At 39.7% G+C, this 25,864-nt stretch overlaps 2 protein-coding genes across 4 annotated transcripts in view; both read left to right on the top strand.

The window, feature by feature from the left end:
- Positions 1 to 25,864, top strand: part of LOC118415628 (pseudouridylate synthase 7 homolog) — a 134,666-nt gene that overhangs the window by 38,476 nt on the left and 70,326 nt on the right. The window lies entirely within an intron of this gene.
- LOC118415252 lies at positions 862 to 24,171 on the top strand. 3 transcript variants are annotated; one of them, XM_035819705.1, is made up of 10 exons: positions 862 to 2,010; positions 4,107 to 4,326; positions 14,141 to 14,250; positions 14,831 to 15,096; positions 17,485 to 17,761; positions 18,208 to 18,405; positions 18,670 to 18,827; positions 19,221 to 19,342; positions 20,283 to 20,438; positions 23,068 to 24,171. In XM_035819705.1, the coding sequence occupies exons 1-10, from the start codon at positions 1,482 to 1,484 to the stop codon at positions 23,456 to 23,458; spliced, it is 2,427 nt and encodes an 808-aa protein (XP_035675598.1). In that variant the 5' UTR covers positions 862 to 1,481; the 3' UTR covers positions 23,459 to 24,171. The 3 variants fall into 3 exon arrangements, with proteins under 3 accessions (XP_035675598.1, XP_035675600.1, XP_035675599.1); XM_035819707.1 differs by lacking the exon at positions 862 to 2,010 and adding an exon at positions 2,655 to 3,891; XM_035819706.1 differs by lacking the exon at positions 862 to 2,010 and adding an exon at positions 2,655 to 3,967.

Below are 25,864 nucleotides of genomic sequence, written 5' to 3'. Positions count from 1 at the left end.
TGCGTATCTTTTGCTGTATGGGGAGACTGTCGCGAACATAGTGCTTTCCCAGGCGTGTTCCTACTAAATAATATAAGCACACAGCCCATTGCGCAGACCCTCTGGGTAGCTGTCATTTTTCTATTGTTTTTTAATACGGCCAAGCTTAAGTGGTACTAAGTTTGGCGTACCCGATCAAGCTTGGAAATACCAGAAAATGACATAGAAAACAAGCCTCTCTGGCTATTTCCGCCCCATAAGTAAAGGAAAAAAAGAGGCAAAGCTTATGTGACCACCCCCCCCCTTCACGGGAAAGTCAAGTGATGTGTATCTACCTGTCATAAATTAGCTCTTTTCAATGCTACAAACATGCTCTTGTCGCTTCTTTCCCTGAGCCATATAGTGAAAGGAATACATCATTTCCCCATTGATTAAATACTGGAAACTATAATAATAATTCTGCTTTATTCTTCGTTGAAAAGTTGCCTAGAGAATTATAGAACACATCACGTCCCCACGCTTAGCTAATGCCAGCATTTCCTTGCCAGAAACCAAGGAGCCTTGCAGAAACAAAGCACAAAATATTGTCTGCTAGGATGATGTTCTTGATTTGTAAGAAGAACTATGCTTACAGGGTATAGGTTGTGGTGGCTATGTTTATTTTGCTGTCCAGTGAGAAAATTGATATTTTGAACAACTTTAGCAGCATTGATCCGTTCATTTTGGGATGTGCCATTGTCAAATCTCAAAGCATTACTATGTTTCTTGACAACAAGCTTGGCCTGCAGTAATCTCCAAGCAGATCCTCAGTAAAGGTATAAGATAGTACCAAACTGGCCAGGAGATAGTCAGCCAAGAGGTGTACATTTGCCTTGTAGCAAAACACACTCCTAAGCCGGCTTCACTCCTCTGCCAGCTTTTGATACTATCTAATGCTACCGTAGGATCTGCTTAGAGATTAGCCTGCAGCTATTTTGAGAGACCAGTACTTTGTTTGGATTGTATGTTTCAATGGGGACTACTCAACAGGGTGTGAAATCTGCGCAAACAAGTACAAAATAGAAGAAGGAGTATGGGCGGTGAAACTACAGCAATTATCACCCTAACTATGAAATATTCATGAGCTTCTACTAGCACCTTTCCTCATTTCATTGTCATTATAATATTTAAATGCAAGGTTGGGTAGGACATGATTAGCGTGTCTTAGACGCATGCAACAGCTAATCTTTATGTAAATGCCATTCCTTTGATGACCAAGTTAGCAAGTTCACTCCAAGTTTATATGCAAATCATGTTGCTTTGATCTACCTGTACATCAAAGGGAAGTCATGTAGGTGATAAGTTACACAGTAGAGACTCATGTCTCTCATGCTGTGAATCTGTCTGTTCTGGGTGTCTGGGATTTGGAGTTTTGGGACAGTGGGAGAGAGGTGTCAGTCAGAGAAGGAAGCAGACAGAGAACCTGGGGCCACAACATTGACCCCCTTGACTTCATCTATATCATGGAAGACACAGATTCAGAGAATGAATTACCAGACTCGGGTATAGACTGGGATGAAGTTCGGGATGTCCGCGAAAGGACGGGTACTGTGTACCGTCATTTTAACAGCACAGGCCGTGATACTGATGATCTGGAGAGTGCAGGAAGCAGCAACCTTCCACGGCTGGAAACGATGCTGCTATTTGATGGGGCACAAATCACGTTTGGTGAAAGCATGGTACTGATCATGGCCACTGCACTAAACTTCCACTTTCCCAACGATGCCCTGACATGTCTGTTGATTTTAATCGGGCTCCATTGCCACAAGGACAGTTTGTACGTTGCATCCCGCCATGCCTTTGACAAGTTTTTCAGCCTGAAAAACCTGCAGTTTCCTGTCACCAGATGGAAAGTCTGTTCGTGTCAGCGCTTGAACCCGTACATCAAAACTGTATGTGAGAATGCTGAGTGTCAGAAAGACATCAGTACCTCTGACACGCTGTACTTTTTGGAGATGCCGATTCATTTCCAGCTCCAGAACATGTGCAAACGTAAGTACATTCACTTGTTCAAGTTCCCTGTTAAAAATTTCAGACTTAGATATGCGGGAAAAGATTGATCTCATGAGTTTTGTTAAATATTGTGCAAATAAGGTTGGGTTGACTGTTAGCCATCGTATTGCTATCATTTATATTACACTGATGGGTATAAATACAGTTAATAATTCCTTATATTCTTGATTCAAAAGTATGTTCCCCCCCAAAATAAAGCCACCTTGAAAGCTTGCTCTATTCTAGTGAGGCCCTTGCCCCTTCTGTGCAATAACCTCAGATAACTATGCACCCGGTCAACCAGTATCAGGACAACTCGGCACCTGGACAACTCGTCCCGTCAATCAGGACGGTTTCGAGACGACTCGGCACCTGAGACAACTCGGCCCTAGTCGGCACCATACTTACTTGGCACATAACTTTTATATTTTGCACTCGAAGAATGATAATCCTATCATTCCGGCAGCATAAGAAGTGACATAAGAATGTACAAATCAATTTCACCCCACGAGGTAACGTTTTGGATACAAATGTTTAACCACAAGATCCCCAAAACATGTTACGGGCCGCGCCGGCGACGCCATTTTTTAGTTGTTATATCGGCGTTCTTTCACGATGTCACTCTACTTCTCTTCTATATCACCGGACGACTGGGCACCTAGCCCAGGACAACTCGTCCCTTAGTTTAGGACATGTCTTCACCACATATACTCAGTACAATTTACATCATTTGTGTAATTTGGGCTCGTAAAACACTTTTAACGATCTTGGAGCTCTAGTCGATCTCATGACTATAAATTATTTTCACTTTGCTAGGCAGATATTTTCCTAGCGTCGGCTAACTTGGGTGCGCTCTGAGCGGAACCACTGTGACCTTGTCGGCCCCGGCCGTCAGTTCACCCGAGTCGGCTCAGAGACTACTGGATTATTTTTTTACATTATATACGTGTACTTGTAGGCTAAAAACTACATGACATTATGAAGCACAGGGCTCTCCCCAGAAAATTTTAGGGGAGTGGTGCTGGAGGGCGCGCTGCGGCCGATGTAACGCAACGCGTGGCTATGAGGGGGAAGTGGTTCGGAGAGGCAGGATTCCTGGAGAAGCTGTTGCATTTTGCCTTAATGAATCACAATTTGAAGCCTTCCCCTGACACTTAAGATTTAAAATCTTTCAAATTCAGACTAATTGACTTAAGGACAAATAAGGCAACAATTTATAAAGAAATCCCTGAACATTACAATACATGTCCAAGTTAAGTACATTTTCAATGCAAACTATAAGCTATATCTATTGAAATATGAAAAGAAATGCAACTTATGCAACTTGACATGTTAACTAATCTAGGACTAGTAGGTGGCTCTTTGAAACAAATTTTATGAGAAATTACAGCTGCTGACGACGGCAAAAAATGAAGCTTATCTTTGCCACAAAACCAGAATTTTTGATGGGAAAGAAAGGCAAGGGATAAATTTTGGGTAGAAATCATGGCAAATCAACAGGTAGGAGCCTTTTAGAAGCTTGGCACTACTAGCAGCACAGTCTGATAAAGATAAACAAGGTCTGTTGTCTGTTTTTTTCTCAGTCTTCCTTGTCTTGAAAAACAGGTTTTTAATGAGATTATCATATGCGAAAGTCACCAACATCTATTGTCTACACACATAACAATAGGAAAAAAACAAAGGAGTGTGATTTTTGCTGCCAACCCCAAGCCCACTGACACAAAGGAAGGGTGAATGTGTCAATTTCTCTGCAAAATATGAGACCTCTCTCACTAAAACTTCAGGGAATCCAGTTGTTTTTCCCCCTAGTTGTCCTCAAAAGACATAGAGAAACCCCTAGAGTTGAAAATTAGGGGAGTGGCGCCAGGATTCTCGGGAGTGGTAGTTGCCACCGTCAGCACACGGCTGACTTTTGCCCAATCTGGAGATTTTTTAATTTTTTAGCTAGAAGGGACAGGTAGCTAAGGGTCTAAGCCTTCTTGTTCTTGGTATTTAGCAACAGTCTCTATTGTTAGTAGTATACATAAGCTAGTGAACGGTATTTGAAAGTGAATGGAAGTCTAGTGTTGATCCTTGTTTTGCTCATTTTCTTGCAGGTAAAGGGTTCTGCAAGATGATCAGGAACAGCAGACGAAAGGGCCGACAGACTTATGAAGACATCGTTGATGGCAGACAGTACCAGAAGATCAAGCAGTTGCAGGACACCAAGAACATGTCCCTACTGATGAACACGGATGGGGTGAGGATCTTCAAGTCCAGCAACTTTGGGATTTGGCCCATCTACTTCACAGTAAATGAGCTACCGTACCATGAAAGGTAAGAAAATAAGCTATACTATGTATTTACTATTTTGGGACATACATGTAGTTACATCATATAAGATGTATATGATATGTATATGTTATTTAGCCTTAAAGGAGTATGTAGCCGCCATTGATGACCCCCGGGATTAGTTCAATCATGCATAATTATCTAATTCTTAAAATGCAGCGATGCCTATACATGTACATGTACCTGCAGACTGCAGTACCATGTGAACCAGTCAGAACTGCCCTAAGTAAGGTGACAGACAGTCACCAAAACATCAGATAAAGCAAGGGTATTGAATAAAGAGTCTCTTTCATATTAAGGCTGGAATATTGCTACAGAGAATCATGTTCAAGATCAAATATTTTTTCAAGGTTCCAGGTCAGAGTTTTAATCTGGTCAGGGTAGGGGTTAGGGTGCAGTAACATGCCGGAATTGTGTGGTTGCCCCTGAAAAACTAGAGGCAAGTAGAACAGTTTTTACCACAAGCTTGCTCCCGGGATTCGAACCAGTGATCTATAGAGCCAGACCCGGGCAGCCAAGCTCCCAAAACCAAGCACCCAACCGATTCGGCCGAAAGCCTGACAGGCATTTGGGATAGTCAGTTGACAGCGATTGAACCCCACTGATACACTCCACTTCCAAGTTATTACTTTCTTAGAATCAGCTACTTATCCATTATTTTTTATTCCAGTTGCAATGTACCTAATTAATGTTTAATCTTATAAAGAAATAAAACTTTGGCAAGGCTTATGCACATAGGTGGGGTAAAACTGTAAAATTTCAGGCTGCACACTGTACTACCATGGTCACAGAATTAAGTTGCGCATTTAAGCATTGAATGTGGTTGCATTTGCAATTGTGCAAGTTATTGACCACTGCTAAAGCAGGAGTGTGAGCAGAATCTGACATTACAGTGTGTCCTGATACTTTATAGCATGAAAGTAGCCAAATTTAAACTTACCTGGAGTATTAATTCAACACACTTAATGTACTATTTAATACCAATTACAAATTTGCCAACTTACAAAGGTTCTACAGACAAATTACTCTGACTATACACCTAGGGAGCTTACTTCCAAACACTTCTAGATATACTTCAAGAATAACCAACTTTTTAAAATATTGCTACAGACTATTGGGATTGCAGATAATGCTCTGAGTTTAGTACAATGTAGTTGGAGTGGATCCCCCATGTTCTTGCTCTGTGTAATCACAGTTACTCGTTACCAAAACTTGAACATGTAGTTGGTAGGACAGGTCTAAATAAGATTTCTGAAGTGTAGAAAGACCAAGTCTCAGGCTTAGAGAGGGCAATAGTACCACCCAGTAGTCAAATCTCCTTGGCTTGAGGATTGATCAGTCATGGCTCCACCCACCTAGTTACTGCTAATCACTGGGGTTAGGGCTAATGTCACAACAAGGTTCAGCCAATACCTCTTACTTAAAAATGTTGTGGGAAAATAAGGAAAGTAATGATGGTACCTATAATTTGGCTCATATCAAGTCATTGAAACTGATAGTTCGGTAGAGCAGTACATAAGATGGCTAAAATAACTAAGTAAAAGTAGGAAGACAAAGTTGTTCTTTGACTTCCTCCTTAGTTATTTTATCCATCTAATGTGTCATAATTTAACTGTTGGTGCCTAGAAAAATCATTTTTGGGTTGATTGATAAGAGAGGATCAGAATCTGTCAGTTAATCTGTACACAATTGTGTGCTACACCTGCAGCCCACAAACCATTAGCCTGATTAGGGAACTATCATGGGTTCCAGCCTGTTGCAGAGGGTAAGGGGTCAACTGTACATTCTAACTAAGATCTTTAGAAAGCTATGCCCTCAACAATATTACAGTGTCAACTTGCAGTTTGGGGTGGGTGTAGAGTGAGGGGAGAATTGAACATTGATATCTGTCTCTATCACATAAAAATTCCAACTCAGATTCTTGTTGTAGGACAGGGGAATGCAAAATTATCTGCACGCTCCCAATGACGGACTAGAGACTGTGCTGGGCTGGTAAACTTTAATAACGAAGCATAAAAACGACAAATTCACGGAGTGGGTGGGTGGGTGCAGCCTGCTCCCTAAGATCTGATGGCGGGAGTGAGTGGGGATCCCACGTGTGGGTTAGACCCTGAGAGCGACTGCATCCAATTAACAACTTTGATCCCCGGGGGGGCCCAAAGATCCACTATGCCTTTCCTGGGTTCTTTAAGTTAAAGAATTCACAGAATGGAGAGGTGACAATGTTTCTGAAGTCTCTTTATTGTTCTAGGTATCAAAAGCTGAAGGACTACCATCTAAATTTCTGTTAAATGCGTCTATGGGTTCAGTGTGAAACAATAACACCTGGGATAGAGAAGATGGCCCTTCGTTTCAAGACAGTTCTAATGAAAATGCAAATCTCCAAACTTCACTCTCTAGCTACAACTACAAATCTATGGCAGTTGGCACTAATCAAGACAACAAGCTAACTTCAGTCCTAACCGGAAGTGATACTAAATAATGCATAAAAGGTAAAAAAAAAACAAAGTGAAGCTCATTTTGCCCTACTTACATTGTATTTCTCAATTCAGAGAAAACTCAGACAACTAATTGCTTTAAATTAAAATAGAATCTGAGTTTTTTGTTTGTTTTTGTTTTAGATATGATAGAAATAGAATAGTATGACCCCTTTGCCTGGCCTTCTCTCCCCAGTGTAATTTGAGCATTCTCAGGAATGCATTTCTTAAGTTGAAATTTCATGGGTGGCTGCAGCCAAGGTTTCTTGCTTTTTTTTAGCTGACCCCAGTGACCCGGCCCTTAGGAGGACCTCTGGTGGGGTCTGCTGTGAAACTTGAAAGAAAAATAGTTGACTAATGGGGAAGAAACAGACAGAATGATTCCAGTCTGTATGAAACATGTAACATATTATATCACTTTTCAAGACTGTGAAGCCCAGTGTGCTGGTGAGAAAGAAAAGGCAGGCTTTCAAAAAGACGCTCGAACAGAGAGACTGACCAACCCACCACTCCCACATACTCACCCCCAACACACTTAACTAAGATTAGTAAGAAAACAAGATAGAACTTAGAAGTACTTCACAAAATGTCAATGCAATATGATTAGATAATTGAAATTATAATACAATTTCTGAATGTTGTATCCAAAATGCTAAGGTAAAGCTAGTTCACTTTTATCTGATGGGTAACCGCCGTTGCTTTCAAAAACAGGGTTATTTGGCCCCGGGTTGGGGATATCACATCAACAGACATGGTTGCAAATTTGCAAAATTTTCAGTATTTTGCAGTTACTGCTTTAAACTACCACCTATTCCCTTGATGTACCAAAGTACCCCGTGTACACTATTTGACATGCACTAGATTTCTGGCGGTTTCTAGCGAGGACCAATCAGATGGCGGCTAGCAGGTCACTGACCGCCGTTGACAATTAGCCAATGGCAACCTAATTACGGGCTAATCAACCCAAGGGCATTTGAGTTGCTTTTTTTAATTTCTTCGTACGATCAGCTTGAAAATATTTAACTTTTCGATGATCAAAACGCGGAAGGACCGTAGTACTAGAGATGAGGTTTTACACGTTCAATAGTGCTGCGCTCGCGCTAATGGAGCCGTCGCTACGTGAAGGAACGGATCCCGACAAAGTTGATTTTGTAGAGTTGACCGGCAACTTGACCCAACGGGCCATGTACAAAAATGGAGGGAAATAGGCTTCATGGGCGTTGTCCTCGCTAGAAATCTATTTCATGTGATTTAGAGACGAGCCCCCCTGCTTTAAATAACAACGGATAAAGGTTACCCCGCGGATAAAGGTGAACTAGCGTTATACATCAAAAGAAAATGTGGAGTTTTGCAGGATTGATAATTTAAATGAACCCAAATTCTTTAAACAAGTACTATGGCAATATTTATTTTCTTCCCAACATTTGATATGTCAAGAATTGGTGCATATGTTGACATATTTACAACATGTAAACCTACGGAAAAAAATGGTTGCACAGTTCCAAATGTGGGTGCACCATTAGGTGCACATGCACCAAGTATTTCCAGCACTGAAGGAGTGTCTTCCAGCTCAGCATCTGCTTTCTGTTCTGAGAAGGCCAACTGAAAACCTGGGTAGGGTGCATGGCAGATCAATTATCCATGGTTTGGCTGGCCAAGGGTCACCACAGGGAGTGGTCCAAAAATCTTGCAGGGTATATCCCCCTTACCAAATTAGGGTATGTACATTGAGATGGTGAAAAGTTGTTATCTCAAGGCTGTTGAATCAAAACAATTGAAAAAAGTCATTGGCAACTTTGATTCATGAGTTGCAACAGCACACAAGTATATCATTCGTGTTTTTTTTATTAGCCCAGAAAAAATATTTCTGTTTCAACAACTCAACTTTTGATTGAAATTATTTTACAACATCAAAACTTAACAGGAATCAATAATAAGGACAGAGTTTCTGAAAGTAACAAACTTAAGAATATTTCAATATTTAGCTTTAGAGACTTACAAGTTACATGTCTGACCATTCCCCTTTGGGGAAAGCTGCCAGGCAGCTGTATCTTGTTTTCTGATGCATATGGTAACCAATGCCTATTCAGCATACCCATTAATAAAGCTATGTTCTGAATCAATAGTCATAGTGCCTTCCCCCACATTACATGTAGATTAATGAGCAGCTATGACATTTCCACTGAATCTCCTGACACATTCCCTTGCGATATCAGGACTGCTCGGGCTCCTAAGTCTACCAGGAGGCGGCCCGATTATAAAAACTAATTTTACGATTAAACGTGGCCGAAACACCCAAATAACAGATTAAAAATTGTACTTTTTACCGGCTCTGTCTTAACAACACAAACAACCACAAACGACCACAAACCACTCTAATATGCAGTGTATATGGGACAACGTCCTTGTGTTGCTCTGGAGACATTGTTTATACCTTTATGACTTTATGAAACGCAGCAACAGCCAGCAAGTCCTACATATTCACCAGTTATTTCGAGTTAGTCTGGTTTGAAGATTAAAGGTATTCTTGGCCACCATGTTGGATCGTGCTTGCTTGTATTTGAGGCTCAAAAACACTTAGTATACAAGTTTTATAAGTTGACAATGATAGAATTACGGTAATCTATGAACAACAGCTTCCATGGTCGTCCTATCGAGAACTTCCTCATGCAGACTCCTAGAACCGACGATCCAACATGGCAGCCAAGAATTCCTTCGATCTTGAAACCAGCGGACTAACTCGAAATAACTGGTGAATACGTAGGAGTTGTTGCGTTTTTTTAATTCATAAATTAATGTATAAACATTGTCTCCAGTGCACCACACAAGGTCGTTGCCCTATACGCCCCTTTTGCGTTCATGATGCAAATTCGCAATTCCGGATAAGGAGGAAACCATTTCAGTACAACCTCGCGAGGAGGTTCCGAAAAAAAAGTTTCAGATCCGCTTGGGAGCGTTCATGATGACAAAACTTATCCGTTTCAGCTTACCTAACCGATATAACCGTTTAATTTTTTGCATCATGAACGGGGCCTAAAGCAAGTAGATTTCAACTGACTGTGAAGAAGGCAAACAGTTGCCCATGTCCAACACACTTCTGACTATATAGTTCAGACATGTGTGCTTTACTAGACTCTAGTGGCTATGCTAGGCCAGTCACATGACTCAGCCCTAGGTATGTCACATGATACACTCCAAGATTCTGGCCAGGCCAGGCCAAGCCAGGCTGTGTACAACTAACAGAGCAGGGGGGCTAGGTACTGGAAGGGGGTTTCATGCAGCCTGTACATGGGCTTTTCATAGCTACAGCTATATAGGTACAAGTATGGCAAAACTGAGAGAAACTGGCATCATTGACACAGATAGCTTGATGCCCCTCTAAACTGACCCACATCTGTCACCATTGCTGTCTGAAGTGTTAACTACAACTTGAAGAGCTCCCTAATTCCCCAATTACATGGTTCATCTGGCAGAACTAACTTAAACAAACACTGGATACTTCTCCACTACAGGAGGTCATGTCTGTATTTAGATGATCCCTCCCAGTGCTTCTGTGCATTGCAATGAGTGGATTATATATCACTGATATTAGTTGTGGTTCCATTTTGCATGTGCTTTCTTCCAACTTACATTACAAATGTAGGGAAGACACAATTGCATCTACTTTAAGACAGTTCCTGAGAGCTGCACACAGGCTATTATGTACATGAGTGGAGATGTTTCTTGTCTTCAATATCACTAATATCAATTGTGGTTCCATTTGGCACGTGCTTTTTTGCCACCTTACTTTGCAAGTGTGAAGGAGACACAATACAATCACATCTTATATACTATAAGACAACTGTTCCTGAAAGCTGCACACAGGCTTGGATGTACTGTGTACTATGTATGTTGAAATATAATTTCATAGGTTAAACGTTACACTTCTCTCATTGGTTAATTTGGAAGAGGACAACAACAGGACTTGCACAAATGGGTACTGCTGCTTTACAACATCAACATCATGCTCGCTCCCAGTTTCTCCATTAGTGAACATCGGCTGTCTGGGTTCAATCCATGCATTTTACATGACACCATTTTCTTTGTTTATACATGGTTGAATGTCAGTCACTGTCTGAAATGTCAAATGAACAGGATGATTATCCATCCACGCAGCTACGTATTCCTTAACCATTTTTACTCTGTAATATTAGCCCATCTGAGCATATGGTTGGTGAGATATGGGAGGTCTGTCAGGAATCAAACTTTTATCAAATGAGTTGAAATTTGGCACAAAAGTAAAGGCATATATCCTCTTGAGATTAGAATATCTCAATTTGTTGTTCAGATTTTTATGACCAATTTAGTTGATTTCAAAATGACCTCATCCCTGAAAGCTTGTCAGAAGATCAGTTCCTCTAGATCTGACCTTCTTATAACTACTGTAGGAAGCCGAAATTTTGTCTGTATGATAACAAATGTCTCTATATCTCAAGTGTCAATTTTCATTTCTGAACTCCCAATGGTTCTTCTTTTGCAGCTGCTAGAAAGGAGCGAGTTGCTATATTACAGGCTGTTTGATTAATAGCCAAATACTTGATTTATCTAGAAAAGGTTTTGTAGACTGCTTTTCCAATAACCAAAAGATACGAAACTTGGCACAGTTATTGGCTGTTTCAAAGGCAAGAAGTGTGCAAAGACTGATTTCTTTCAGTGTATTGAAAAGTTCACTTCGGAAACTTTAATCAGCCCACCCCTGATTAACGACACTGATGACCGGGGTCATACCTCACTTCACCTAAGGAACGAAAAAAGAAAACATGATTGGATTTCAAAGGTGAACATTGGCATGTGCCTTATGAAGAAAAGTAACTTGATACCTGTGCAGTTTCAATTTCTTACAGTAGCTACAAGTGAGTCAGGGACATTATCAATTGCACGTTTATTGAACCTCTAATTTCTTTCATAACAAGGGTGTGGTCATCTTGAACTCAACTCAGAAACTTATAAAAACGTGAACAACAAAGTGAGATATTACAATCTCAAGAGGATATACACTGTATGCCTTTACCATTGTGCCAGATTTCAACTCATTCGATAAAAAAATGAGCCTGTTATAAAACTAGTGACATTACTTTTTGAACCACCCTCGTTTGTTTTGTAACTTCTTCTGAATTTACCGTTAACCGTTACCGGGCCTCCTGAATTCACCGTCAAGCCGCAAGCGTTACCAAGACCCCCCCATGCAGACCCTCTTATAGCGAGTCATGTAACTTGCACTAATTGCAAATACCCATAAATGTAATCACACGCACCAGGGTCTCTGTTCCTTTGCATTGACTGATGGGGTTTCAAAAAAAAAACAACTTTCAATACTTCTAGATCTATGGATGTGCCTCAATGCCTGACCAGTTTCAAAGAATTCTTTAACTCAGATTATATATGACATTGAACTTCATGTAAATGTACATGGATGAAAATGTTCTAAGAATGTTAAATGCCCCTTTGTCATTCCCTGCCGATAATCCCCAACATGATAATTCTTGCCCTACTCTCTAGCAATGACTTACTTGGAATGATCTATTCTAATCATATCCTGTACTATGTGTCAAACCAAATGGTGGACACATGGCAACCCTGACAGTAGTGTGGCTTGTCACTCAAAAGCAGGGTCTAACTTACTGATACCATGTAAGGCGTTAATACAGTAAGTGCTGTAATAACTTGTACTGGAGAGTGTTCCCAAGAGGTGGTAAAGAATATTTGTGTTGGCATCAGAGCTAAGTATGACACTGTATATTGTTACCATACATGGTGTCAGACATGATGTTTGAGTGAAAATACACTGTTGGACCGTGTAACGTCAGCCATTCGGTATGGTAAAAGTACATGGAGGCAAGAATTACAGGGGTGATTAAAATTAAGCTCTACATAATAATGGACCCTTCCAGCCGAACACGATAAGCCCCGTCCCCTGTTCGATCTCGGGTTCTATTTCAAAACCTCGGTCAAAAACGGCACGAGTTGCAAAAGCATGGCCGCCGCCGCTATTAAGCTGAGGATACCGGCTGACTTCGGTTTAGCTTTTGGGGCCTTAAAATCCTCTCAGAACGGGCGAAAGAAAAATGCTATGAATTCTTTGTGGAAGGCTATATCCGCTGGGTACAGTCATTTGAGGAGGGGACGTATATAGTTGCGGTAAGGGCAATATAATTTCAGTCAAAGCGGAAGCGGGAAGCGCTCCATAATATTACCTTGTTGGTGGGCAGGATTGCCCGGTTTCTGACATGCGGTCGATGCAGGTGTAAATCTGTTTACGTATATATGTGACAGGTTTTCTACCGCGTTTGTTGCATGCATGGCATATGCATACATACTCGGGAGAAAAATCAAATTAAGAAAAGAGTAGCTCGGTCACTTGCAGAGAGGGAGCTTGTACCACGTGCCAAATATAAGACACTACTACAAAGTCCGCCAGTCTCCGTCTCTTCTACGAACACTGCTTTACATGCGCATCCCATCAAGGAAGAAAGTAATGCTATGTAGCGCCTACCCTTCACAAAATAACTGTACTCGGTCGGAATAGTCTTCAACAAAAAAGGCATAGCATTTTCTTTGCCCATTCCTGTCTCACTAGGGCTGTTTTTGACCGAGTATTCGAAATAGAATAGGGGGTTCTATTTGTTCGATATCGCGTTCGGCTGGAAGGGTCCATTATGTTCAAGGAAGTTTTTAACATATTCCACATACATTATGCAGATGTTACTCATGCTAGTCGCCTTGCCATGCCTAAATTTTTGGTTGTCTGGCACGCGGGTGCCTCCGGTGGTGGTATTTAAACTTATTTCATGACATTGGGATTTACATCATATCTAGCTTCATTGATAAATACCAACTTAGAAGACAACCAAGCTGAAAAAAACTGAAGCATAAGAAATGGAAGCTAGAAAACTGTCTGTTTTGCAGAAAGTTCCACACATATATGAATATTTAATTCTACGTTGATTTGTAGGACATATGAAATGGTAGTGCAATGGGTCACAGAATTTTTGTTTTCAAATGTAGACCATCACAGATTTGCTGGGCATGGCAAATATTTTTCTAGATTTATCCTGATAAGTACTGGCTAAACTGGTACAAATACGCCTGCCACAGACACCAACTATGCATAAATTGCTCTCTCCTGGTGCTTCTGGGGGGCATGTTTGGGGGCAGGGGGACCCAAAAAGTTCCAATCACTTAAAAAGTAAAATTAGACTTAGAGGAGAAATAGTCATTTTGTTTCAGGGTGATTGTTTTTGTGCATTTTGTCTGCTTCATTTAAAACAAAATTCTCTTTCTAGGACCAAGCGAGAGAATCTAATCTTTGCTGGTGTGTGGTTTGGCATCTCAAAACCAAAGATGGTGGCTTTCATGGAACCCTTCGCCCGAGCACTTCGTAATCTCCAGAAAGGTGGGCTATTTGTCATATAAGTCATGATCATAAGATTTCTAATGAAATCCAATTGCTTCATCTTCATGCAAGTGCGGTATGTCCATTTTTGGCCATCAAACCCAATATGAATTTTTAGGCAACGCTACAGGTTACCTTTTTTTCCACACTTTGATTTGGCCATCCAAGTACATGAACCAAAAGCCAAATCTGCTCTAAAAATGTGCTAGAATACTTTAGACATAAACTTGGATGTTCTTGATCCAAAATGACGTGAAAAAATGATTGATTGAATCATGGACATCTGCGCCCATACAAATAGGACATTAAACAGTCAATGTGTGTTGAACACAAGCATGGGAATCTTGGCACATTGTTTTGTGATCTACTCACGTAAGGCCTCAGCACTTGTTCCTTGAGTTTAAAATCATGAGTCAGAAACCATAGCAAAGAAAAAACACAAAACTTTCAATGATATAAGACACAAAGGCCTGTCACTCAGCTGAGAGCATCTCTTCCACTTTGCATGTAATACTATGTATTTCTTACATTTTTAGAATATAGAAAACATATGAAAATATGAAATCTTTTTTCACTCTAGGGGTTATGGTCCATCCACCAGATGAACCATGTTTCACCACAAAGGTGTACCTTATCGGATGTACTGCTGATCTGCAAGCCAAAGCCCTTGTCATGAACATGAAACAGCACAACGGTAACTTTGGCTGCCCCAAATGCAAGCAGAAAGGCACCCACTCGGGAAGCAAACACCAATGGCCGTTTCAAGCTGCTGACCCAAAAGGCCCGAGACGCACGCATGAAGAAACAAAAAGCCATGCTGCAGCCGCTCTGGATGCCAACAAAGACGTAAGAAATGTGTACTTATTAATAAGCACAGTTCAATATAGTACTGTAACAGTAATTATAGTGAAGAGAGGAACTTGTACACTGTGGGACTGCAAATTGAGAAACAATGATTTTTTGCTGAGTTTGCGATACTTGGTACATAGGGTACGTAATGAATGAACAGATTACTGAAAGTTTTAATTTACATGTAATATCATAACATCAAGCAGATTAAAATGGGTCTCAGCAGAGCACTTGGGACTTATGCTTGTAGCCTTTCACAGACTACACCAGTCCTATATATCATATATTTTATGAAAATGTATATTCTGTATCTGTATCTATATAGCCGGTAAAACTGCCCTTCGGCGTAACACACCAGCTTCGCAGGCACGCGGTGCAGCAGCAGCTGGTTATATTACACTTAACGATCCGTCACACCTAACTTTTGTACATCTATCTGCAAGTGTTCTTTAAAACTACCCAGAGAAGATGCCCCTACTGTGCTTGGTGATAACAAATTCCACTCTACGATAGTTCTGGGAAAATACGAATTTTTGAACACATCAATCCTAGCTTGATAACTCTGGTACTTGAGTCATGGCTGTTTCTATATTGAAAGTTAGTTAATATGTAGAATGCAATTAGATGTCTCCAGGAACAAAGTCAATTCTGCAGAATTCTGGAACCTGAGCCAGAATTCTGGAGAACTCTGGGAACCTGAGCCAGAATTCTGGGAACCTTTGTTCCTGGAGACATCTAATTGCATTCTACAAATTAATTACCTTTCAATATACATTTTCACAAATAAGTGATATACAGGCAGAGTCCTCCTTAGAGGATGGAATAACGGAGGCCCTCCACTATACCCCTTAAGCCCAGCTCCACTATTATACAACTTTTGAAATGTAGTGTGTTTCTTCCCTATTTTCTTGGTTAGTTTTGCTAAAATTAATGGAAATTCACAGATTTTTGTGCCAAGTGGCATCACTTTTTCTGTCTGGAAAAACTTGTGAATGGGCAATGATCAAAACAATAGCCATTTTGCCACTTCACAACAAAGGAATCACTATTATAATGATAATATAGTATACTTCTATAATGATACAGTTTTTAAGACTTTATATCCGTACACAAAATAAAGCGCTTGCCAACAAGCTTTCGATCAGTTCTCTGATCCTTCTCAAGTTGTAATGACCCAAAACCTAAGTCGCACTTCCGGAACGGTACTTGATTCCGAACAGGATTACTTTCTCCGGGGAGTGAAAGAGGCTATCTACATCTTGGCAATGTTTAATGGTGAATTCAGGAGGCACAGTAGCACTTAATGGTAATTCAGGAAGCCTGATAACGCTTAACAGTAAAATTCATAAGGGGTTGCATAGCATAACATTGAATTGATGTCCATTTATTCGCACAACGCTAGATTAGAGTGTACAACACCATCATAATGGCTGAAAATAGCTGATTAATGACAATGTGAGAAGGAAAAGGTACTCAGAACCCAGAGAAATGACAGGGACAATGTCTGTTGCCTCCATGCAGGGCTCAAGCCAGCGTCCGTTTTTCCGTCAATCGACGGAAATTTGCTGCGTGTGACCGAAAAATTTTAAAACCAATCCGTCAACCTTGAGGGACAAAAAGCTGCTTGGTGGAAGCTACAGGTGGCTTGGGGATGCTGTAAAATCCACACACTGTTTGTTTTGCTATCATTATGATTATTGACAATGTGTGTCGGTGCCCTTTCTCATACGACGATAATCTCATAAAAACCCGTTTTTCAATGTCTCAGTTCAGTCTCTCGAACTCCTGGAATAGTGTTTTCTTGACAATGGGAATTGGCTGACAGAAAAAAATTTTGAGCTGGCTAGAGCCCTGCCTCCATGACATTGCTTCCCTGGGGCAGTGTTCCCACCACAGAGGCAGCAGCAGCAAATGTGTGAGATTATAACACCCTTACCGCAGCTATATCCGCCCCCTCCTCAAAAAACTGTACTTAAACAAAGAAGGCAGCGCATTTTTTCGACCCAGTCTGAGAGGATTTCGGGGCCAAAAAAGCTGAATCTAAGCCAGTTGTCAGCGACGGCCAATTCTGTCCTACAAGCGCTGTTTTTGACGGAGGTGTTTGAAATAGAACATGATTGAACAGGGGGCGAGGCTTCAGGATTGGTCCATTGGAGATGGTTTTATTGGATTTTTTGCCCACTTTCAGAGTCGAAAAGTATTGAACAGGGATTATTTTTATTACATTTTACTTTATTTTTGGTTGAATATAGTATGGAATATTTTGCATAAAGATTTTTGGGGATAGTTCATTTTTAGGGAGGGATAGGGAGGTAGATTTATGCTGTTCGTATGTCTTAGTACATCATGCCATACACAAGAGTTTCTCTCTCCTTTTATCAACAGGTATTTGGGATTAGAGGTCCAGCATCATGGTTGACGGTTGTTCCGCATTTTGACATCATCGAAGGCATGGCAGTTGACTACATGCATGGGGCACTCCTTGGTGTCACGAAACGTCTCTTGTTATATTGGATGTCAGAAACGACAGAAAATAAGAAACAGAGATGGTATTGTGGTCATGCCAAGTCAGAAATCGATGCAATGTTAGAGGACATAAAACCACCCATGGAAGTCCACCGGAGACCAAGGAGTATCACTGGACAACTTCAGCATTGGAAAGGTATCATTGATACGCTTAGTGATATGCTTTATTAAATGTTGTGTATTCTGAAATCTAATACTTTTGCCAGAAGGTTGTTTTATATAACAACAACAACAAGCTATAACTCTGGCATTCTTTGAGTTTCTGGAGCTAAATGGCCCTAGAAAGCAATTATTACTACACCTTGAATGTATTGCATGGATTTATGTAACATGTTTTGCTTGTCAATTTTCAATATCATACAAATGTCATTATGGACATTCTTACCTGGCACTGATTACTGATAATGTTAAAGAGCAGAGAGCTGAAAAGGCTAATACATGATTGTATATCAGTTTGTCATTTAATAGAGCACTGAGAAGTGCTACACAAGAGTTTTATCTTCGGCCCCAACTGTGCCTGCTAGTGTGTCATCTGGAAACATGGCTGCTAATGAACACTTTTTGCCCCTTTTGTCTTTCAAGCATCAGAGTTTCGTGCATGGCTACTGTACTACTCGCTCCCCATCATGATCCACTTCCTGCCAACTGATTTCTACGAACACTACACCCTATTCGTAACGGCCATACACATCCTCCTGCAACAATCGATCACCACTGATGACCTAGACAAGGCTGAGGATTTACTTCTACAGTTTGTGGCCCAGTTTGAAGTTCTTTATGGTAGGTACTGCATTTATCATACAGAACTGTTGTTATCCTCAGCAATGATATCGATATATCAATACTACTGTAGCAATATACTGATTTGTCCATCTGATCAATTCCCTGCAGATGATAGACTAGATGTTGTCCCCATTCAAATGTTTCAGCCCATAGATGAGCATTTCTGAATGTTCAAAATGTATGTTTGAACCCTAGATCTTTTACCATTCCATTACTTTGCTTATTCTGAAAACTGTCTCTGAAATTCTTGTGTTCTCGCAGGAGTAAAGGAGGTTGTATGCAATGTGCACAGTCTTGTGCACTATGCTGACAATGTGCGGGAGTTGGGGCCTCTTTGGGCACATTCCTGCTTTTACTTCGAGGACCTGAATGGGCAGCTCAGACATCTAGTTCATGGTACTAATGGCATTGTCGATCAGGTCAGTGTCATAAAATGCAGTCTCTTTTCATTTGTTCCCATCTAAAATATAAAAAATTGTTGTGCTCATTCTTGCCATTACCGGTAAGAACAAAACTACAAAGTCTGCATCAACAATAAGCAACAATAATGCCAGATAGTATGTATTTATGCTTTACATATGGCAGACAGTAGGTCCTATGCCTGATAGTAATGATTTAACCTCATGCACTAATTACCAGGGAATATTAAAGACTACAAATGTAACTTGAAAACAGAATAAAGGATGTAAACCTTGTTTGGTTATAAATATTTTGTACTACAATGTCTTTCGAATTTCTTGGATACTGCTGCTCAAGTCAAATGGTTTTTATGACAATACTAATTTAATAACATATTTTTCATTTGTTAACAGCTGATGAGGGCTGTATCCATCGTTCAGAAATTTCCTGAGGTCACCAGAGATTGTTTCCAACCTGGGACACCCGCACAGGACTATTTCGCCAAGGTCTGGAAACAAGCAAGCCCAGAAGAAAAGTAAGCACTGTTTTGATGTTAGATTGTCTTTCTCCTTTTTGACTTATGACTTAAATAGAGCCCCCATGCAGCGTGTAGCTCTTTGGGATGAGATAATGTTTAATGCACCATCATTACTATGATTTTTCATCATACGGTAAAAATGCAAAGACCCCAGGCTGTCAATGGACTATAGAAGGGTACATTATGTTGGTGGTTACCATAACTCTAGAACCTCAGGATGGATTGAAAGGATATTTGGTATGTGGGTAAGTGTTGGAAATATGAAGGTCAGGGTTGATTTTTGGGTCCCCTGGTGTGTGAACTTTTTTTTTACCTCGACATGCTATGGTCTTTACTGTTTGGTGGCAGATAGCTTGTGATGTAAGGAAGAAGCGATGCATGTTTGGGCAAAATCTTCCAAGGAGCATACTGGAGTATAGAAATGATGGATTTACATGATATTTAGCATCCAGGTATCTTTGGCAGTGTGTACATAATGGAGTGCATTTATGCAAATGTGGACTTAATTTAATGAGAAAAATCTAATATATATATCCGGTGTTTTCCATTATAGGACTCAAATAGGTAGGTAGAAGATTAGCACGTACCAACTATGCAAATAAGTCCCTAATTTGCATAACATTGCATAGAATTAATGTGAAAGTGTCCTAATTCATCTAAGTTTGTAAATTATTTGATTGTCAACATTGTGACAAGTTAGTCAAAGGTGTAACCAAGCATAGATTATACAGATGTGAAAGTCATTCTCAGAATATTTCATGGAGGTATGAGGTCTCTGAAGTCTTCTTTTCAACTGCATTGTAGTCCTTGAGGCTTTCAATGATATCCTTTCAGCTTTCAAAATTAAAGTAATTGTTTCAATATGGCTTCTTTTATGTTTAACTTGCAACCTATGGAGTAACAATCCAACAAATGCTTTGATCTGTAATTGTTGTAGGTCCAACTACCAGAAGATCGCAGATCGCTGTTTTGCTGTAGGCAATCTGAAGAAGGACAAGAAAGATCAAAGTGGACTTCTGAAGATGACCCATTATGAGGCCATCATGCAAGCTACACAGCAACCAGTACTAGGAGATTTGTTCACTTACGACAGGTCAGGATAGTTTTGGTTTGTCATATGAAATGCAATTGTTATCCTCGTTCTTATCCTCCTTTCTGGTCCCTCATCCCTATCATACATGTGCTTTGAAAGACAAAGTCTTCAACTGATCATTGCAAGTGCATCAACAATCGATGTTCAAATATATAAGGCTCGTTCTCATTTGAATGTTGAAATGCTATCGCCTGACTTTATGCCCTGTAATGTTTTACACATGATGCACAACAACATTCGTAGAAGATTCTTAGAAGATTCTTATAGCCACGGGTGGGATTTCACTCCCTAAAAAATGGCTGTTGCCTGAGAAAAAAACGAAGAATTCAAATAGTAGCCAAAAATGTAACAATTCAGTTCCCAGTATGATTGTTTGGTAGGTGAAACCAGTTGACCAGGCCCTCCGACCGATCACGTCAGATCGCCCCTGTCACTGATCTTGGAGGCTGTGTGGGGTGGTTTATGCCTGTCGCCAGATTCTGTAACAAACGTTACCATCACGAGTATGATGGTTGCCACGGTTATATTATCCATGTATAAGACTAGAAATGACCGTTTTGTGATGCTGTACAGTTTTTCTGGCTTTCTAAAGAAACAAGAAAGGATTGCTGACTGTCATTTGTATCCCACCTTGCTTAACAGACATGACTGTAACAAACTTTACCATTATTCGATGCTGTCTAAGCTTTCTATTTGACCTGGTTTAAAAACGCTGCCCACATTTTAAGTGTTCCTTGGGATGTCCACTTATACCTAAATTATGTAGTCAATAAGGTGAGTCCTTTCGAAGAAAACAGGGTAAAGCCTATTGTTGTAACAAACGTTACCGGTAACGTTTGTTACCTGCCCTTTAGTGACTTTTATGAATTATATTTTCAGTTTATATCTGTCACATTAATATTACTGTAACAGCATACCCTGCTTTAAGGCTTGGTTCATAAGAAATCTTGCAAATCAGATTTCAAGTCGAAATCACTTAGGCAGGATTCATGTGGCCCAGTACAGCATTATGAACAGTCAAAGTCACATTGAAGCCAGCTTAAGCGCATAACCACCTTTAGCAGGTAGTTTCGATGTGGCTTATGCAACTCGCGATTCCAGTATGAACAGAATGTGGCTTCAAGCCAGCTTACTTTGCATATTGACCTGGTCATGCATGTGGTCATATGAAAATGTGTCCCAAACCAAATTGCTGCAATATTAACGCGGATTCTATGGCAGACCAGTCCTACTAGAATCGTCAAGTTTGGTGTCTGGACAAATTAGGAGACACGAGTCATGGGAACATATAGAAACAAGAACGTGTATGTACAAAAACTTTGTACAAAATGAAAGACATTCCGTACGAAGATAGAAAACTTTAAGAACAAACACTACAAGGTACGCAACCACAACTCCAAGGCTGGAAATGACAGATTCCATTCTCATCTCTAGCTACATTTTTTAAAAGTTTACCTTAAAATTTTAAAAGTTTTACTATTTTCATCATTCATATTGATAATTCAACTTGAAAAAGTTCTTAAGAACTATATAAGTCCCAAGTCCATATACGCCATTTGCATACTTGGCTCCTATAGCATAGCTAAATAACTCAAGACATGTAGATGTCCCAACATGTGCAAAAAAAAACATTACAATACTCCTACTGTAGATGACTAGAAAATGGGCAAGAAATGTGGTACAGATTCAAACATGTTTTTGAAGTTCCATGTCAGCTGTCCACAAGTCTGCAGAACAAAGTGGAAGAAAGGCTAGTGTCATACCCTTCGTAGTGCTCCATTTTGATACACAACAAGTACAGTGGCAGCCTTTTTTTGGTACATGTAAAAGTGAGAATAGGACTTGAACATCAAAAATATTGGTCTTACTTTAGTTACCAGGCAGACAGTGATTCTGTTCCATCTGGAAGACGTATGAGATCTCTGTAATGTTTTGTCTACTTTTACCGACTGAATAAGCTGACTAAGACCTGGATGCCTACCCTACATCGATGTAGCTTAAACTGGTTTCCGTTTGGACGCAATTTTTACTACTCGCACATTATAGATTGGTTGGTGGTGATTACGGATAGGGAAAAAAAGAAATGAGTTCTTACAGCCACAGTCAAATCAGGCTATGAAAAGTTCCTTCCAGGTCCAAACATGTTGCATTGATGAATCTATTTGAGTATACTGTTGGATTGGAATCATATTTGAGCTAAAAACAATATCACTAAATTTGTAGATCATGACTGCAATCAAAGTGTCACGGTTGCTTTTTGTTCCCCAAAAATTGTACTTACTGTAAATGCATTTAAGTTCGCGGGGATTTAATTTCGCGGTAGCGGGAAAATGGACTTTTCGTGGTGGTTTTAATTTCGCGGTAGCACCATGCACTGCAGTCTCTTACTGTTATGGAAAAATGTTCACGGTGGTTTTAAATTCGCGGTGAAGCGGCCGCCGCGAAAACCGTAAACATTAATCCACCGCGAACATTTCTGCATTTACAGTATATGTTTTTATTGTAAACTTGTTACCTATGGTCTAAAGTGATGACTACAACCCAATTTCCTTTATCTTGCAAGAAACCATGCAATATGTACATGTACATTTGTATCTTATAACATTGCTTATTTTTATCTGTCCTACAGAATGCTGATGAAAGGTAATATGTACCATTCTCAGGCATACAAGAGGGTCTACCGACATAACTCTTACACGGTAATGTTCGGGGAAGAACGGAAAGTTGGAGAAGTGCTCTGCTATGTGCAACACAATTCTAAGTCATGTTCCTGTGTTGACAAATGTGAGTGCCCCCAACGAGCACGACACTACGCCATCATCAATGTGTTCCAGGCAGTTCCAGCAGGAGAAAACCTCAATGACATCACTCTCCAGTCTGTGCCACATGTCAACAAATACACTCTCTCCAACATGTTTGAAGCTGTTGCTCTCAACACTCTGATTGCAAAAGTAGTACCAGTAGCACTTGATGGTTTCATTTATGCTGCAGAACTCCCCAATTTCTATGAAAAGGAGTAGTTCAGTTGTGTTTTTTTTCACTGCACATCGATTCTTAATGTTTTGGACAATGCACAAGCTTAAGGTATGTACATGAAAGCGTTTATCAAGTCATCATTGGCTACTGGTACAATGTACTTGTTGTGTGGTGATAGAGTACTCTACTGTACTTTTGTGATTATATTGACACTTTGTGGTCATACTGTACTTTATGGTTATACTGTACTTTTGTGATAATACTGTACTTTGATGATTATCATACTGTAATTTGTGATTACACTGTACTTCTGTGATTATACTATACTTTGTGAGTATGCTGTACTTTTATGAGTAAACTACTTTTGTGATTACTCAGTTACTGCACTTTTGTGATTATACCATACTTTGGTGAGTAAACTATAGTTTTTAATTGGTCAGTATACAGTATGGTACTTTGGTGATTTCAAGTTACTGTACTTTTGTGAATATATTGTGTGTTTGCTTTTTTTGTACCTGAGCAAACCCTCAATGGAATACATTGTACCTGATGCTTTCTCCCATAGTTAAGTACTTTGGGGATTTTAGTCCATCTTTGAGATATTGATGAGCAATGTTATGCACATGCAGTAGGCTCACAATGGGAAGCCAGCAAAGTAGAAATTATTTTTGGAATGTTTCTGCATGAACATGTATATGTAGGGGATCCGCCAGTCAATCCGCCATGCAAATTGATGGTTGAAGAACATCAAACATGTTCAAACTTTATCTAACTCTTGTGACTAAAATATTCTTCTATCTAAAATAGTTCAGGGCCTAAAACTTCAAGATTTTTTTCCTGGTCAAATGGGTAGAAATCCTGGCAGTTTTGAGGTGGGTGTGACAGGAGAGGGTTTCTACTTTGTGATTAGTGCCAAAAAGCTGAGTTTGTGTGGTTTTTAGGGGGTATAAAGTTGGGACTTTTTTGTCCTAGCACAAGGCCTCCTCACTGGGTTGTGGTGCGGTTTAGAGGTCATGGGTCAATCTTTCAGTTTCCCGGAAGTTTCACCGTTAGATTCATGCCGAAATGTGTTTGTTTGGATAGCTGAGATGTCGGGCTTTCAAATGAGGGTAATTGTGTGCCAGTAACGCCAGAAAGTTGAGTTATTAACAGTTGCTTTCTCCTCTTTTTGTCATAGGAACCCATTGTTAAGAGGCTGTATATTGAATCACTGGCGAATGCCCTGTACATTGTATATTCAAATTTGAAGATCTTACATTGTACATGTACATTACTGTCTGTGTTAGATAAGAGAAGTAGGACGTTATGCAATAGATGATGGAAACAATGGATTAGCTGTTATATTTGAATCGCTTTATTTTCACTATCAAATGCAGTATGTTTCAAATACAATAAGAGAATGAATATTCTAGATTATTGAATATTGTGTTTTGAAGCACTTACCATCAATGCAATACAATGTTGTATATTACTTGTACCTTACAGCATAATGGGTTACTTGCATTCATTTGGGAGAAAATTTCTTGATATTTTACAATGTTACTTTCCTTGAAAGCTCAGTTTAATAACTTACATGTAGGAATAGATAACACATAGTTTTATACTAATCTGTGCTGAACAAGTTTTATTATAATACTATTTGTATTTGTTTAGTTTCTTTCATAGGATATCCATATATATATGCACAATGGAGAAACATTATGTGTAAATAACTTTGGGCTAAGTTGAACAGTCTGATTCAGATCACATATTAAGAAGTTCTAGTCTTTTAGATCTATTGAATGGACTGACCTAGATTCTGAACAAGGCAAACAATTAGTGCATTCCACTTGAAATCTGCTTGTGTTTTTCTTTCACTACAGGTAGGGCATTAGTTGCAATGTAGCTCTTAAACTGTAAATTTAGATGCAGACCAATATCTCATCCACAAACCTTTCTATAAATGTCTTTCTGAAACCTTTTAGTGTTTTGATTTTCTAGAACACAAATACATTGACTGGATTTTTTGCATTCTCTGCATAAGCAAACAAACAACATTTTCATAGCATTCCAGTCTGAAACACTTGTCTGACTTGATATCCCTAAATGCTCCAATTTTATATACAACGAATAATGGTTACCCGCGAATTAAGGTGAACTAGCGTTACATATTATTGACATTGATGAGAAAAATCCTTAACATGGTGTCTTACTCTTTTTATAAAACATTAAGAAACAGGAATTCAGCTTTAACATATTTTCAAAGCAAAATATCACAGCAAATTACAAGGTACCTTTCCTTCCTAAACATATTAAAGCTAACAATATCTTTTAAAAGATGTTTGTGGTGATCCAAGGTACAAAAATGAAACTCTGACTAGATTCAGTAAAAATGTGGCACAATCAGTGCCCCTCTGCACCATTATTTTCTCAGGTCAAAAGAAACCACTGTCACATCTTAAGTTTTGCTG

The sequence above is a fragment of the Branchiostoma floridae genome, chromosome 5, assembly GCF_000003815.2.
Source record: "Branchiostoma floridae strain S238N-H82 chromosome 5, Bfl_VNyyK, whole genome shotgun sequence".
Lineage (NCBI taxonomy): Eukaryota > Metazoa > Chordata > Leptocardii > Amphioxiformes > Branchiostomatidae > Branchiostoma > Branchiostoma floridae.
This window is presented reverse-complemented; position numbering and strand designations above follow the sequence as displayed.

Bases quoted from the DNA above. Each gene is read 5' to 3' on its own strand.
- LOC118415252 (XM_035819705.1), top strand. From the start codon at position 1,482: ATGGAAGACACAGATTCAGAGAATGAATTACCAGACTCGGGTATAGAC. The intron at 18,828-19,220 runs GTCAGTGTCATA...ATTTGTTAACAG, and splicing joins CTAATGGCATTGTCGATCAG to CTGATGAGGGCTGTATCCAT. The intron at 19,343-20,282 runs GTAAGCACTGTT...TAATTGTTGTAG, and splicing joins CAAGCAAGCCCAGAAGAAAA to GTCCAACTACCAGAAGATCG.